This window comes from Numenius arquata, chromosome 5, assembly GCF_964106895.1.
Source record: "Numenius arquata chromosome 5, bNumArq3.hap1.1, whole genome shotgun sequence".
Classification (NCBI taxonomy): Eukaryota; Metazoa; Chordata; class Aves; order Charadriiformes; family Scolopacidae; genus Numenius; species Numenius arquata.
This window is the reverse complement of record NC_133580.1, coordinates 47492792-47508352: the sequence shown is the minus strand read 5'-3', so window position 1 is coordinate 47508352 and position 15561 is coordinate 47492792. Positions and strand designations below refer to the sequence as shown.

Here is a 15561-nt window from a genome sequence, read left to right as displayed (position 1 = left end):
ATTTTACTGGCTTCCTCCATTATATGATGAAATCATAGCAACACAATGCTTTCTGGAGGTCACTACATGGGTATGTAATACTGTACCTAAAGAAAATAGAAACTAAAGGAGATATTTAATATTTTTTCAGTGCTTAGGAAACAATAACCAACCAATATAATCTGAAAAAGTGACAGTTAACCCAGCGTATCTGCCTTGAAAAAGGAAAAAAAAAAAACAACAGCTAAGTTGTCATCATTAACCTAAGTCTCAATTCCCACTAAGCCAGAAGACCAAACTATTAGCGGGGCAAGCTGGCCAAGTGAAGTGATATAAACTGATCACAGGAATGGCAGAAGTCTACACCTAACATTGTATCTTCCACTGTAATTACTCAGAATACGTGTAATTACATGCAACGTGCATTTCCTTCTCACTTCTCAGCTTGGAAAACATGAACCAGTCATTCCCTTCACCCTGTCAGTTACACAACGCTCTAAGACAGTAGACAGACATTGCTCGTGACCTCTCCAGAGATAACTAGTACACTGCCACGAACATTTGACTAAAGGTTAAATATATTTTGAATATAAGGTAGCATTTCATCCTCCAATACACCATAGAACTTCCCAATGCCTTGGGCTTTTCTCTATCCATCACTTCAGACTGCTAGATGTTTTATGAATGCTATGGTCTGCAGTTTTTCTTTTAATAAAAAGCAAATTTCCACACTATTAAGACCACATTGATAACTCAGTCTAATACAAAATTCTCTCCTCCTTACAGTTTAGCTAATCAGAAATTGGTTAAGCTAACCAATACCAAAAGTGTAGAGATTTGCATCAGTTAGTTACTACAGTTTTACACACACGCTTGTAAAACTGCAACTGAATTTGAAACTTTGTACTAGTACCCTACAGAAGTATTGCTAAAAATTGATAAAAAGTTAGTGACAGTAGGAAGAAACACAATACTCACCCCATCATAGAGAGAAACAGAACTCATGTGGTTCTTAGAAATGGAGATGCTGCCGTGATGGGGATCAGAAAAGAGGATGCCATCTGAAAAGAAGTACAATTTGCCTAGAATTTGAAAGAGGAAAAAAAATGTATTAGGTATATATCAATATTTCATCACCCTGTGATGAATACCACTTCTTTCTGAGGAAGAAATCTATCTTCTTATAGAATTTTGTTATATTTAACATGCAGTACATTTGAGTAAAAATTTGGGTTAGTATCTAGACAGCATTCAGAGCACAACCATTCAATTTTTACTGGATCTCACTATCAAGGACAGGAGTCATGACTATGATTGCATTTGACTTAATCTTATTCCCGGGAGCCCATTTACCATAAACGTTCTGTGGGCTTTTTTTTTTAGTTAAAAAAAAAATTCCATCATGTTGAATTGCAAACTTCCAGAAATTTAAAACTGACAAAATAAGAACTTAACAAAAACTTATACACAAAACCACTGAAAATTTAAACATTGTGACAAGTTGGTCAGATTTTCATCAAAATGTTGATATACTAACACATAAAATGCAGACAGTCAAAAAAAAAAAAAGGAAGATAAAAGCCCGAGAGTTTTCCTTTAACTTCCTGACCAAGACAAAGTTAAAAACAGAAAAGCCCTTTACTTACAGACTTGCATTTTATTTTGCACATAGAGACAACTGTTACTGGACTAGCAACTTCCCTGGAAGCTAACAATCTAGTGACAATTGAGAGTGACATGGCATTCATTTTATCTCCATTTTTCTTGTCAACTTACAGATACTTCGGTTCTTAACAAACCTACATGACCAGGAAGAGCAGCTGGAAAATGAGAAACAGCAAGGCGAGATGGTATAATGGTAAAAACACAATCCCAACAAAGCACTAGAAAAATCAGCAAAATGCTAATTTCCAACACTAAGAAAGCAATGAACAAATGACTAAGCAGGGGCTGCCATCTGGACCTCTGCTACCAGTGCTAGACCATGCATTGAAAGTTGGATCACATTCCATACAGAAAAGCATGTGAGTCAGCAAAAGGGAGAGGTTAAGTATTTTCTGTAAAGAAAAAAAAAAGAGAAAAGTGGCATTACTCAGCTACATTTTAAAAAAAAAAAAAAAGCCAAGCAGCAAAAGTAACTAAAACATATAGCTAAACATGACTGCACATCTAGCTCAAACAACACTCCAAAAAAATAATAAAGAAACAAAGACGTTTTCCTCTTGAAATGACAACTTAGAATATGATCTTCAAAATTGTTCAGTATTAAGGCTTCATTTTAATAAAAAAGAGCTTGATACAAAATCAAATCACCATACCTAGACAAGTGATTTCAACAGTTATCTAAAAAACATATAGGCTCTGCTAACCATGAACCTAACTGTTTTAGACTGAAACTTCTAGTTAACATAAAAATTGCACTGGAGAGAGAGCTACTATTAAATTGAGGAACACTACAACCACAAAATCATGGTCCAAATTCAGATCGAGTAGAATGGAGAGAAAGCCGTATGTAATTACATAGATGTGGAGGTTTAATAGTTTACATATACAGTATGTTCATTATTGATGCTTCCAGTGCTCACAAAATCCAAGCCACAGCACAGGTATGTGCCTTCTACTGAGTGGTTGAGAAAGAAAAATGCAAAATACAACAACTGAAGTACATTTCTGTCAAATCTCACAGAATATCAACTTCAAAGAGAACATGTCAATGGAGAAAGAAAGGAAATCAGAAATGTTAAATCTTTTGTAACAGAAAAGCAAGCCGAGAAGAGTATTAATTCATTCAAACTATACCGGCTTCCTTTAAGATGGAAATCTGTGAATTCTATCAAGAACAACTCGATATGATAGTTGTATATTTTCCACAAGCGATTAAGCACAAAAGAGTTTAATTGGCAAGACTGACTCAGTTAAGTTCATCCTACAAAAATCCATAACACAGCAGATATATTAGCATACAAAGGAAAAGTTTCAACAGCCTGAACTTTTTTTGATGCATTTTAGTCATGAATGTGTACCTTATTACAGTAAGAAACAAGTGACACAGAGAGAAGATGAGTGCCTGTCTGACAGCACCTTTTGCACCTAATCTTACCAGACTACATAGCTGCAACCTCAGTAGAGCCCAAATTAGAGCAAACTGTCTCATAGCGTACATGAAAGGGAACAAGATCAAGTTCGTTTTCATCTGACACCTAAGAAAATATCTCGCTCGTTGAAGTGTTACATAATAGTCCTTATACCACCTACTTATAACTCTCCATCCCAAGCATTATCAAAACATTTAACTACACAAAACTCCCCAAAAAAGGGAAAAAGTAAGTTGCTCCACTGGGGCGCACAGAGACAGTTTTCACAAAGCGAGAAAAAAAACCACCTCACCATTCTGTAGTTATTTACTGAGTGAACATGTGCCCACAGCACTGTACGGCAAAATAGCTAAATATGTTTTTCTGCATTAACCTTCTTTCTTTACAATCTGTTCAATTCTGTAAATTCTGGTGTGTGAAGGTTGCTGTTTAATTGCTTTGTACATCACTATTTATCCTCAACACTACATTGCATAACTACAAAAACAATAAAGCTAAAGATTTTCCTCTAAAAATTGTCAGCTAATACTAAGCACTTAGACGTCAGATATTAGTTATCTTCTGCTCTACATCAGTACTGTGACAACAGTAGCTTCCCTGTACAATGGAATATAAAAATATTATGCCTTAAGAATTATCTATTGGTTCAAGGCAAAGCAAGGCACGTTAATGCAAGGCTGTGAATTGAGGGCAACCCCTCCCAACAGTCCTCCCAAATTGTCTAGAGTTGTAATAATGGGATATTCATGTTAGTTAAATTCTTGAAGGAAAATGCACCAAAAGGAGAGGAATTATCTAAAACCGTTGCTAGTAAACTTGTGTTAGGAAGCAGGAAACTTGTCAGGAAACTTGACTGGATATGAAAAGGACCAAGATCAAGCATCCTTCTGTAATATAGGGAGCATCTGCACTAACAAGCACTGAAGTCCTTGAGTGAAAATGACAACGGAAAAAAAACTGGAACAGCACGTCAGCTCTAGGAGGAGACTTTGGTAGGAGAAAAGAACACAAGGCTGTGAATAAATTTAGAAGCAAAAATATTCCAGTTCCCTCCTACTCACAGGCAGTGTATCACATTGCCCAAAAGGTTCATATTTGCCTTCACTTCTTGAGCTGGGAGCCCATGGCATCCTGTCACTACTTCAATGCCCAATCTTTCCAACCAAATGTTCATATAGATAAAGAAGAGGCAGAGAACATATGGCACATCACCTATTAAGGACAGAAGCTGACAGTTTGTGTCTGCTTTTGAACATTAATTGTGGGAAAAAAGCCATCTCCCAGGTCTGCAAAGCCTCATTGTCAATCATGTAAGAGTCCCATGTGACTCAAAAGCAAGCCTATAGCTCTACCAGAAATCCTTCTTCTAGCACTAGGACTTTTAAACAGAGGTTGGGGACAAAAAATAAGACATGGAGTTTAACAAGAGAGACTTGTAAAGACAAATGGAAAGAAAGCTTAAGATGGTATAGACAGGCTCACCAGATGTGTGACTCCCAGAAACTGTGCATGTTTCTTATGGTTATAAAGACAAAAAAAAGACCAGAAAAAGTGGACCAACTCTAAGTCATTAAAAAAAGAATACATCTCACCTTCTACAGGCATGACCTGCGGATTGCTAGAATAAATATACGCTCCCTCGCCTCCTGTGAGTAAAGTGCCCAGAAAAGATTTGTCTTCCTAAACAGGAAAAACAAACAGTAGTATCACAGACTGGACCAAGGATTGTAATCCAGGCAAGAATATTTTCTCATGCTTTTGCTTCAAGAGAAAAGATTTTTTTAAACAGCATCTGTCAGATTTAATTTTTTTTAAGAGTTTTAAACTGCATTGATACAGAAGAACTAGTGAAAGACAACATGTCAAGAGTGTAATTTTTAAAAGCACTTCCCCCCCCCCCATTTTGGTTTTGCCAGCAGCTATTAAGTTCCAAGTTATTGTCACAACCACAAGGCATAGCTTTTTGGTTTTAGATTGTCAATCTACTGAACTAAAAGTATATTACAGGAAAATAAATCTATTTATAAGGAAGGTTTCTGGTAACCACAAATTAAACCACAAATGCAAAACTCATGTGGTTTAAGATGTTCCCAGATCCCAAATTCTTGTCTTTTTCATAGTGCTTGAAGTGTTTTCCTTTAGACATTTAGCATGCTAATTAAGTTAAAAGAAAGTTGCATGTAGAGTGGCATTGAGTTTTGGGGGTTTTTTGAAACACATGAGCTCCATGGGTAATACTTAGTGAGACTTCCATGAAATCATGGCTTCATTAGAACCCCTTTTGCTCTTGGGTCTTGTCGTTCTTTGAAATAAAGAAAACCTCAAACTTTTACACACAATGTATTTTTTTTGTAGGTCAAATTTTGAAAGAGACAGTGTAGAACAGGCAAGTCTTTCATAGAAGAAGAGTAACAAACATAATAAAAACCAGTTTTGCTACCAGCTAAGATTTTTTGAATACTGGTTCTTGGAAGTGTAACTTCTATCGTTTAACAAAAATGTTTAATTTTACCTTCAATATATGCTGTGCCTTTTCAGACAGTTTCACATCGCTGTCTTCAACCTGTAGCCAGAAACAATTTCCATTTATATTGTTAGTAGATAAAGCAAGTCTAACGTTAAAGAAAAAGCATTAAAGAAGATTCAAGGCAAACAAGAACCTTAGGAACCACAGATAAAGTTCTGAGACCAAAGTGCTTCAAAGACAGCTTTATTCTCTTCAGTACTGTGCTACCATGGGACTGAAACAGTTCATTGAAACACATTCAAGGGGATACTCCCCGTTAAATTGTGTTACAGACTAAAACAATATTGTACAGACATGAAGTAGTGTATCCCATTCAGTCTCATTTTTCATTACCATTCAAGTGTTTAAGTATGGATTGCCAAAGGGCATGTTGTCCAACTTCATTTCATTGGAATTATACCTCTAACACAGTGTAGTACATTAGAGGTCTGGAAGCAGATCTTTCTTTCTGTTGGGGCAGACATTTAAGTGATCTAGAGCACCCCACAATAAACAGAATTTTCAAAAGTCACACTGTGTACTTGAAAAACACCCAGGCCTTTACACAGCTAAAAAAATTGAAGTGGTGAAAATTAAATAATTTAAAACTTGTGCTATGAATGGAGCCACCAGCCTGTTTCCACTTCAGTGTCCAAATTCAATAATCAGAATAGTATTAATATATTAAATTCGGTTCCAGGGTCCAAGTTCCCTACTTTTTCCTCATGCAGCATTACTTTAGTAACAAGTTTTCATTTATGAATCTGTATGTATAGAAAAAAATTCAAGTAAGTTTGTGTACTAACCAGCCAAGAAGCGTATCTTGGGATAGCTGCAGTCAGTATTATGTGGCTGTTTTCTGAATTAATGCTGCCATCTGCAGGGAAGTAAATGGAAAGCAAAGTAGTATAATAGCATCCATATACTTCAGACTGTTCAATAAGTTACTTTAACAACTTGATATTTCTTTATGAAACATGGAAATCTCCTCAGTATTTTAAGGACTTATTAGTGTTTAAGTGAAGCTTTCACAGCTCCCACTTTTCTTGTGCTGTAACATACACAGAGCTGCTACACAATACCAAAGAAACCCTGCTTTTATTCTGGTCTTCGTATATGGCTTCTTCCTTTGCTCTCCTCCCCACCAAAAGTGTTCCAAATCCCATGGTTAGAAACCCACAGTCTGCCTGGATACAAAAGTTGATAAATATTGTTCAGACAACCTCAATAACTAACTTTGCCACATGTAAACAATCTGGAAAATATGCACTTTAAAGTTATGGAAATCACTCAGTATCCTGTATTTTATATGTAAGACTGTTCCAAAAACGAGCTGACTAAAAATCATATCTTTTTTCAGTTTTGTTTCATCTCTTCCAAACAAAGAACAACTGAAATTTAAAGATTATATAAAATGAGTGTTACAGAAGTGATGGAGGAGAGCTGTTCGAATGTCCTCATACAACAGAAAACATGCACTAAGATTGAAGAAAATTTACAAAGGGTACTATTACAACTTTTACACCTCAGCCCTGCTATATCACAAGCCAGCCATAAAACCCAAAGTCCACTCAGAGAGATTAGAGAAATCCGATACTTAAGATATTCGTTACCAGCAAGCTAAAACATTTAGGTCTTTTAATTAACCCAAAGGCTTAAAACTGTAACGGTAACAGTAATAACATTCATCGGAAACCTTTTTGCTCTTCCATCACACCACAGCTAAAAGAATGACAACACTACTGTTAAAATTTAAAATAGTTACCTCTTTCTTTTACTTGTATCTGTGAGGTTAGAAAGGACTCTGAAAAGACAACAGATCCCAAGCATCCTCTTCCTGTGAGCAAGTCTGGAATGTCAAATACCATCATAGACGCCTGCAGCAATCAAATAGTTGGACAGAAAGGAAGAGAAAGCAGAGCTTGAAACATTTAAACTGAAGCCCCAAAATCAGTGTTTTAAACCTCCCAAAACACTGCTTCTATGTTTTGGTGGAAAGACTGAGATCGTAACTCTAATGTTTTATTCCAAATTCCACTGTTAGATTTCAGATGCTGAAACCAAAGTAAGATTGAGTTTTAATATGAAGTCAATCTCATCTCTCCCCTACATTTGTATTCACATAGATAAAAATCTCAGCATGCCCCATCAAAAAAAAAAAAACCACTCAAGCTCTATTTTCTAATATGTATAATCAGAATACAGCTTACTTACCGTTTTAATCAAACTCAGGCTATCCTCGTTATCTAATGGAGTAATTCTAGAACAAAAATGATAATTAAATATTTAAAGGTTAGATCATTTTGAGTGACTTCATAGCCACCCAATAAAAGCTATTTAATTTTAAAATAAACTCTTATTTGTGTAGGCCATTTCAGTCAGTTAGACAACACGGGGATTAAAAAAGCACAAGCTCATGATATCAACTAAGTTAAAAGCACGGTTTTAAAAAGGAACTCTTAATGGGCTCATGCTGCTTCTACTCATTAACAGTTAATAAGATTGGTCTGCCCAGTGGTTTTAGATTTTTTTCAAACATTTTTAAGTTTCCACAGAATTGCAGATACGAAACCATTAAACTTCTCATACACAAAAGCATTTAGTACATGTCATATGAAATAATCAAATGCAATGTTTTCCCAGAAGTTCCAAGACAAGAAAAATAAACTTATCAGTGTATTAAAAACACTAATTAATAACAAGAAGTGTAAGACAGTGATACAAACCTTCCATGATTATTCACAGCCTGAATTTGAAAAGTGATTTTGGAGCTGTAGAACAGAAATAGTAATGGTGAAAAGTATGTTTTATACTTCCTCTGCATGTAAAAAATAAACAATAATAGACCTAAAGCAAAGTAACAGCTGAAGCGATTTAAAAAAAACAGAAAAAGAAAAATGGAATAATTATAATGATTTTAGAAGTCTGAATGCATTATGAAGTTTTAGAATTTGGCAGTCATGCAAGCTCAGTGTAAAATTAACATTTGACATACGTTTTTCCAGAAGAAGCTAATACATTGATGCAACACACCAATCAGTAAGTATTTGAAAATACATACCGCAATGCAGTTTTAAGTTGTGTTAAATGAAGGGTATCCAACACAGACATGAGCATCTGCTCTGCTACATCCTTTGCCTGAAAAAAAGAATTTGGGAATAAAATATCTCTTCCCAGACTTCCAAATCCCAGCAACTACAGGAGCACCCATAAGGTAAACAAGAGACCATACACTAAACAATAACACACTGATGCACCAGGCTAAAATTTGTTTTCACATATCGGATTTTCCTTACTATAAGGTTAGGAAAATTCATGAAAGATGAAAAAACAACTGTAGATGGATAAGATTAGATACACTCTGAAACGTCTCTTTTTTTTTTAAACAGCATTCAGAGAGACTAGTTGGAGGCCACAGTATTAACTTCATTAACATTATGCAATTGACCGAAACATTTATTTTTTATTTTTGGTTTGCATGTAATCTTATATTGCAAGCAATCCAAATCAACAATTACAGTGTACAGAATTGGTGCTTCATTTACCTTGGATTCAGTGGAAGTTTTAGCATAGCACTCAATGCCAGCAAGCACAGCCTCTACAACAGCAGTATATATTTGCGACAACAGCGTACTGAAGAGAAATACAAACACAACATTTACTAGACAGATAGAGTTTTCTTCCTTCTCTGTTTACAGGAGCAGTTTTTCCTCTCATAACAGAACTCCCTTATATGGAAGGAGTCCTTGTTCAAACAAGCATAGTTTTATACTTAACCTTTCAGTTTAAAAAAAAATAAATTAGAGCAAGTAAATTGCTCAAATTACAGAATATCTTGGGATAAAAACCTCTTGGCACAAATGTATCCTATCCCTGCTCTCAGCAGTCAAGGAAAAAAAAAATAATGTTTTATTTTTGACTTTTGCTGCAGTTGTGTTGGGGATCACACCCTAAATACTCCAACAAGAAAGGAATGGTAGCCCCATGTTCCACAAAAGCAAAACTGGAAGACAGAGTGAACCGATTTCAGAGACTGACTTGTTCTGGAGTACGTCAAGCAAAAAAGATACTGAAACAAACCAGTCACCACAACCTTTTGAGCACATCTACATCACAGCTTAGTCCAATTCCCTTCTTAAAAGGGAACTGAAAAAACTGTGTACAAATAAACAAAGGTTAGGCGAAGCCAGAAGCAACTTACAGCTACTGACATGTTTATAGCTCCAGAACTATTGAAAAACACACCTGTGCCCAACTAAAAAACATCAGCCTCTGTCTTCCAGAAAATTGGAACAAAAAGATAAGCAGATTGACAGAACAGTCCTACTTCCCCAAACTTTAACTCCTCTCATTACTCCTCTGCAACTGCAAACGTTGAGGGCAAAAAGAGTGGGGAGGAAAGAGAAGGATACAGCATTTAAGCCATATGCAAAGCATTTCTGAAGGATGGAAAAAAGCATCTGAAGCTCCCAAACATGGCCCAACATGGAAGAACCTCTAAATGCACCAATGCTTGTATTTAAACTTCATCCCCAATAGCAGTAAGAGATTTTTTAAATCAAACCACCTTACTACTTTTTGAGGTTTCTGCTATGGAATTTCCTGTACTTCATACACATGCATTTAATTTACGTTTTCAGTACACACTCCTTACAGGAAATGCGTGTAATTCTTCCTAACTCTAACCATTCCTATTTTCACTCAAATTTGCATATCTATTTGCAAGAAAATATCACAGTGGGCTGAGCTTTACATTAATATCCTATAGTTACCTTATCCTTCTTCCCATTTTAAAATTTTAATACTAACAATGCATACCAGAAAATGGTATTTTCTTAAAAAAAAATAAAAATACATAGGTTACTCCAGGTATCCTTAAAGTTCCACAGTTGGTATAAGCACTCCAGCCAATGTGTACTTTAAGTAGCAGTTCAGTTTCCTAAATACAGCTAAATTTGGACTCAATAGTGTTTAGTTTTCCACTTTTTATTTCATTGCAAAACATTGACAAATATAAGAACCAGTTACAGGACTCAACTGCAAACTAATCCCGAAATCGTGAGGTCATGTTTGCCAGAGTTTTGCTTAGAATCCCTCTAGCCAACTGTTAGAACTGTATTTAGTGCAGTGTCTTTTAGAAGCAGGACAAGAGATATTCTACAGGTTTGAGCAGAACATATATGTAAGCAAGATTACCTGTCAAAGTCACCCTTACTATAAAAAAAAAAAAGAAAATTCTGCTGCTCAGTCTAGTAACTTCACTTTTACGCCTGAGAACCATACCACAATTATCAGAAGTCAACAGTACTTAGCATGAAAGGTCACCACTACCAGCTCCTTATCTCACTAAGCTGCCATGCGGGCTTGCAAATTGCTCCGCTGCAGAAGCAAGAACAAGCTCCTAAAATTATCTTAACTAGCAAGGAGGCAAAAATCTCTAAGGAAAGGTCTGGTTTATCAGGACTGAGAGCACTACCAAAGCAGACTATCTACCATGTTCTTAAAGCTCAACAGGTATCTACAACATGCAGAGAAGTGGACATTAACATGGATAAACAAAGTGTTATTTTGTGAAAGTCAAAATATGCAGAAGCTTTGTAGCTTACTAAAAAAACAACATCAAAGTTAACTTTTATCTACCCTTTCACACAGTGGAATTGCTTTGAGTGCTCCCTATTGGCATTTTCAGTAACCATTATAAATCTCACACATTGTTTAGATTAATGAAACTAGTTTAAAACACTTCACTTCTGTCTATGGAACACACTCCCATTCAGTTATAGATACTTTCCTCCTCAGTGCATACAAAGTACGTTTTGAAGTGATTCAAATAAGTGTTAAGATAAAAAAAGTTTTATTAAAATTTAAGCAAAATTTACTATTATTTCCTTTCATACTTTCCCATACAACAGAAGGGATGTCCCACTAACAATTCCTAGTTTACTCGTTCTCTCACATTCACGCTATTCTGAAAAATGTAGCTCTGCAGATGTGACCAGCCACTGCTGACTAAAAGTGGTTTTGACCTACTACCACAAGGTAGAAAGAGCGAAGAGTTAAGGAATAATAAAAAGTTGGCAGCTTACATTTGTTCACCTTGCTTGTGCATCTCATTGTCATTTCCTGTATTAAAAACAAAAATGTTTGTTTTAAGCCCTTTCAGAAGGGTTTACACAGAACAACTTGAGTATAACATCTCTGCTGCATCTATTACACAACATTTATCCAGTATTTTATATAACTGCGGTTTGTTTGCAGATTTTAAAAAAAAGCAAAGCACAGATTAACTTATATCAGTACAGCCAGTACATACTACGGCCAAAAATAAGACCTGCATCCCATGAAAACAGCTGTGTTGGGTCAGAACAGAGATCTCTCTCATGCTCTGCCCTGTCTCCCAAAGCGGCCATTCCTGGATGCCCAGGAAAAAAACACAACTAGAGCAAACATAAGCTATAATTCCTTCCATTCTGGAAGCCTCCAACCATCTTCTCTTCAGATACTTTCTAAGATGGATATGGTTTCAAGAGATACAGTAACCTTAAGGAGATTAACTTTATCCATGGACTCATGCTACCATTTAAAATGGGTAAGAAAATTGTTTCTAAAAATTTCACATGGCTTGTTTTTAAGTTGGAAAGACAACTATTCTAACACTCTATTTGACCCAAACATGATGATAAAGGCTAAAAGTAAAACAATTTTCTCTTATCCTTTTAAAATCCTTAATTATTTTGTTTAAAAAAAAAAAAGCAGGCTTATTTGAAAACTACCACTTTGAATTTCTAGATTTTTGGGTATTGTTCTTCTATCAATATGTATAGAACACCAACTTAAACGTTTATCTAGTACTTCTAAGAGGCCTGAACACTGAGGTGCTCTCAACCTTCACACTGCATCCTAATGCAAACACAAATACACTTCTTGACCTTTGAATCATTCTTTGAGATTATCTGACAGATTTTCACGTGTGAATGGAGGATGTGCAATGGAACAATGTTCTGTTATGACTTGATGCACCAGCTACAGAATTATACAGTATCTACCACTGCATGACCTAATGCTCATAAAAGGAATCAAACCCATCTTTTAACCACTATGATTTTAAATAATCAGAGAATAACAGCCTTTAATTACTGCTTGGTGTTTTCAACATACTTACCCAGGAAAGGAATGTGAGTGGTTCCAAAAAAATAGGTCCTTGAACAAGCCAGTGGTCCCTTTGGAGATACACACTGCACTACCTAGTTGTCAGTATTAATGAGATACAAAGACATGTTAGTAAAAAAAAAAAAATGTGAAAAAATTAACAATAAGCCAAGTTCCCCTTAAGTCTTCTAACCACTGACATACTACAAGAAGTGCACAATACAGACTTAACTGGATTTTAAAAAAGCAACTTACGTTTTCAAAGGTATATTTCACTTTTGACTTGACCTGAATAGTTGAAAGGCTTTGGGAAGATGAGCTCTGACTTCCATAAGCATTAAGCATGTGTTTTCAATCTCCTATGTCAACTGCTCTTTTCGTGAAGAGGAAAGTGTGTCAGGTTCCCATAACTATGCTTGCACTTGGTCTTATTTACTACTTTCATGATACCCTATTAAAACCGTACCACCTGTACCTGTAAATAAACCGCCTTTTTAAGAACAATGTCAGAATCTGATGACAACAGATGGAGCAAGTACTGCATCAGAAAAAAAAAAAAAATGTACCCGCATTATGAAAGATATCAAATGGTCTTAACGGTAATGTAAGAAGGGGAGGAAAAAACAAAATTGGAAGTGTTCTTACAGAAATAGGATTAGATAGAGCAGAAAATGGAGGATGAGATTTCACCAGAATGCTAATACAATCCTTTCTCAGGCTTCTGATCAATGCATGTGTCCAGAACACCCACATACATCCACCCCTAAGGCTATGCACAAAAAGTCATCATGACAAGATCATAAAAAAAATCATTCCCTCAATCACACGTTCACTCCATGATGACCTGAACTCAACCACATCCATCTCCTCAACAGCACAGACTTTGGACTCGCACAACTGACAGACACTCCCAGAGCCCACGGAAGTTGGCTGTCAGGAAGAACTACACAATGCAATCTGCACGCTACCTCTCCTCCTTTGCTGCGAGTTACCTTCTTGATGCACCCAGCCCAGCCAGCCAGAGGATCTGAGTTCCCTGGGGTCCCTTCCCCAGTTACGTCCCCTGCGTGGTGGTGCAACAAGCCATCGACCTCATCATATGTATTAAAACTAAGCTTTTACTTGAAAATGGAAACAAGTTAATCTTACAACTTGATCTTAACATTCTTTGAACACCAGAAAGACTTCCAGTTGCATGAACTGCTCAGTTGCTGAAGCATACACTGAAATTTGGATACACATAAGTATTCTTTGTCTATTCAGTCATTATCAAAAAAAGTGTCTTTCCACTTCTTTGTAAGAAATGGATAAACAATTCCGATTAAAATCAAATCATATGCTACCATCCAGAAGATTTTGACTTTATGGCTAGGACAAACATCCTCACAAATAACATTTCCCTCTCCCCCACCCCACAAGTGTTAAAAAAGTTGTCTTTTTAAAGGGGAAAAATATTTTAACTCATTCAGCAATCCCTGATTAAACATCTAGTATAGTTTCACTTGGAAAGAGAGAGATAAAGGATATCTGTTCCTTTATCTGACTGATATTAAAGTAACATGTTTTTACATGTTAAGAATTTAGTATTTAATTCACAGAGGCTAAGCATTTTAAGGGTACAAAAAATATACAATGAAAAAAAAATATACATTGTTTCAAAATATCAGATTACTACTTAAAAGCCTTACCATATGCTTAGCAGTGCTTCCTCCAAGGCCGGTGTTTCGAACAAGATGTCCTTCTGATGGAAAATTAAAGTTACCAGAGTTCAAGTTTTCCTTAGTAGAGTGGCTACCAAACAGAACAAAGGGCTGCCGGCTTGGACTGAGGAAAAGAGGAGAAAAGAGGATACTGCCACCAAGATACTTGAAGACAACTTACAAACAACAAATTAAATCAAAGCTTTCAAGTCTGATGGACCAACTATTGAATTTCTCACTAAAGAAGCAGGACAAAAAAAAAAAAAAGTTACTACAGCTGCAGAAAGCTTTCCACTGAAAAGACCAAGTTCCAAAGGAAAAAAATACCTACTTGAATTAACAAGACTAATTTCTTTCATATACAAGAACATATCTCAAGGCCATTTCCCAAATGCTATTAGAAAGGGTGGTGCTTTTTTTTTTTTTTTTCCTATTTTTAAGTTAATTGGCTTAAAAGCTGACTAGTTTAAAATTTACAAAACCCTGAAATGACTATATTGGAATTAAGCGAAACTATTTTGGTTTTAATTCTGGCTTTGGGCCCAAGACTCAACTGAATAGGTCAAGGTTTTCCTTTTCTTTATTTAAATGCAAACAACATAGGATACTGGAAACAATAAAGAACACTGAACTCCACTATTTAATTCCAAATAAAGAAGAATCTGCAGAGACATGCAAATAGCTAAGCAACCTTTATTTAGCACAAAACAGAAAAACGCTTGGTTTTCCAATATATGACAAACAACCTTCCCTCTCAGTTAAAATTCTATGCTGAAATAAAATAAAGCTGACCTGTATTGCCCAGCTTATATTGGCTAAGATTTGGGGTTTTAACTGCTCTGCTTTAAGCACTTGTCTTGTGCATGTTGTGACTCACAAAAGTATACTGACTTCTTCAACTTTTATATTTGTTTCTCAGTATCATATAAAGAGGACCAAAATTTTCAAATATAGCTGTCCTATGTAATAAGTTCATGAGGTTTTGATATCTGACCATGAAGAAACTAATCATATTAGAATGCACAAGGTGGATGGTTTCAAACATAATTACATTGTATATGTAATAACTACAGCAATAAATCCCATGAAAATTCGGTTTAGCCCACCTAGAAGTGCCTTTCCATGTGTTTTT

The 15561-nt window shown here is 35.7% G+C and overlaps 1 protein-coding gene across 1 annotated transcript in view; it reads right to left on the bottom strand.

Annotated features, from left to right (window-relative positions):
• Nucleotides 1-15561, bottom strand: part of DNAAF9 (dynein axonemal assembly factor 9) — a 74780-nt gene that overhangs the window by 30744 nt on the left and 28475 nt on the right. The window contains exons 10-21 of the mRNA XM_074147609.1: nucleotides 14418-14553; nucleotides 12743-12824; nucleotides 11667-11703; nucleotides 9126-9213; nucleotides 8642-8718; nucleotides 8307-8351; nucleotides 7795-7840; nucleotides 7346-7457; nucleotides 6387-6457; nucleotides 5587-5637; nucleotides 4667-4754; nucleotides 958-1061 (exon numbers count right to left, since the gene is read on the bottom strand). Coding sequence (XP_074003710.1) covers nucleotides 958-1061; nucleotides 4667-4754; nucleotides 5587-5637; nucleotides 6387-6457; nucleotides 7346-7457; nucleotides 7795-7840; nucleotides 8307-8351; nucleotides 8642-8718; nucleotides 9126-9213; nucleotides 11667-11703; nucleotides 12743-12824; nucleotides 14418-14553 — 937 coding nt within the window. The remainder of the gene's footprint in view (nucleotides 1-957; nucleotides 1062-4666; nucleotides 4755-5586; nucleotides 5638-6386; nucleotides 6458-7345; nucleotides 7458-7794; nucleotides 7841-8306; nucleotides 8352-8641; nucleotides 8719-9125; nucleotides 9214-11666; nucleotides 11704-12742; nucleotides 12825-14417; nucleotides 14554-15561) is intronic.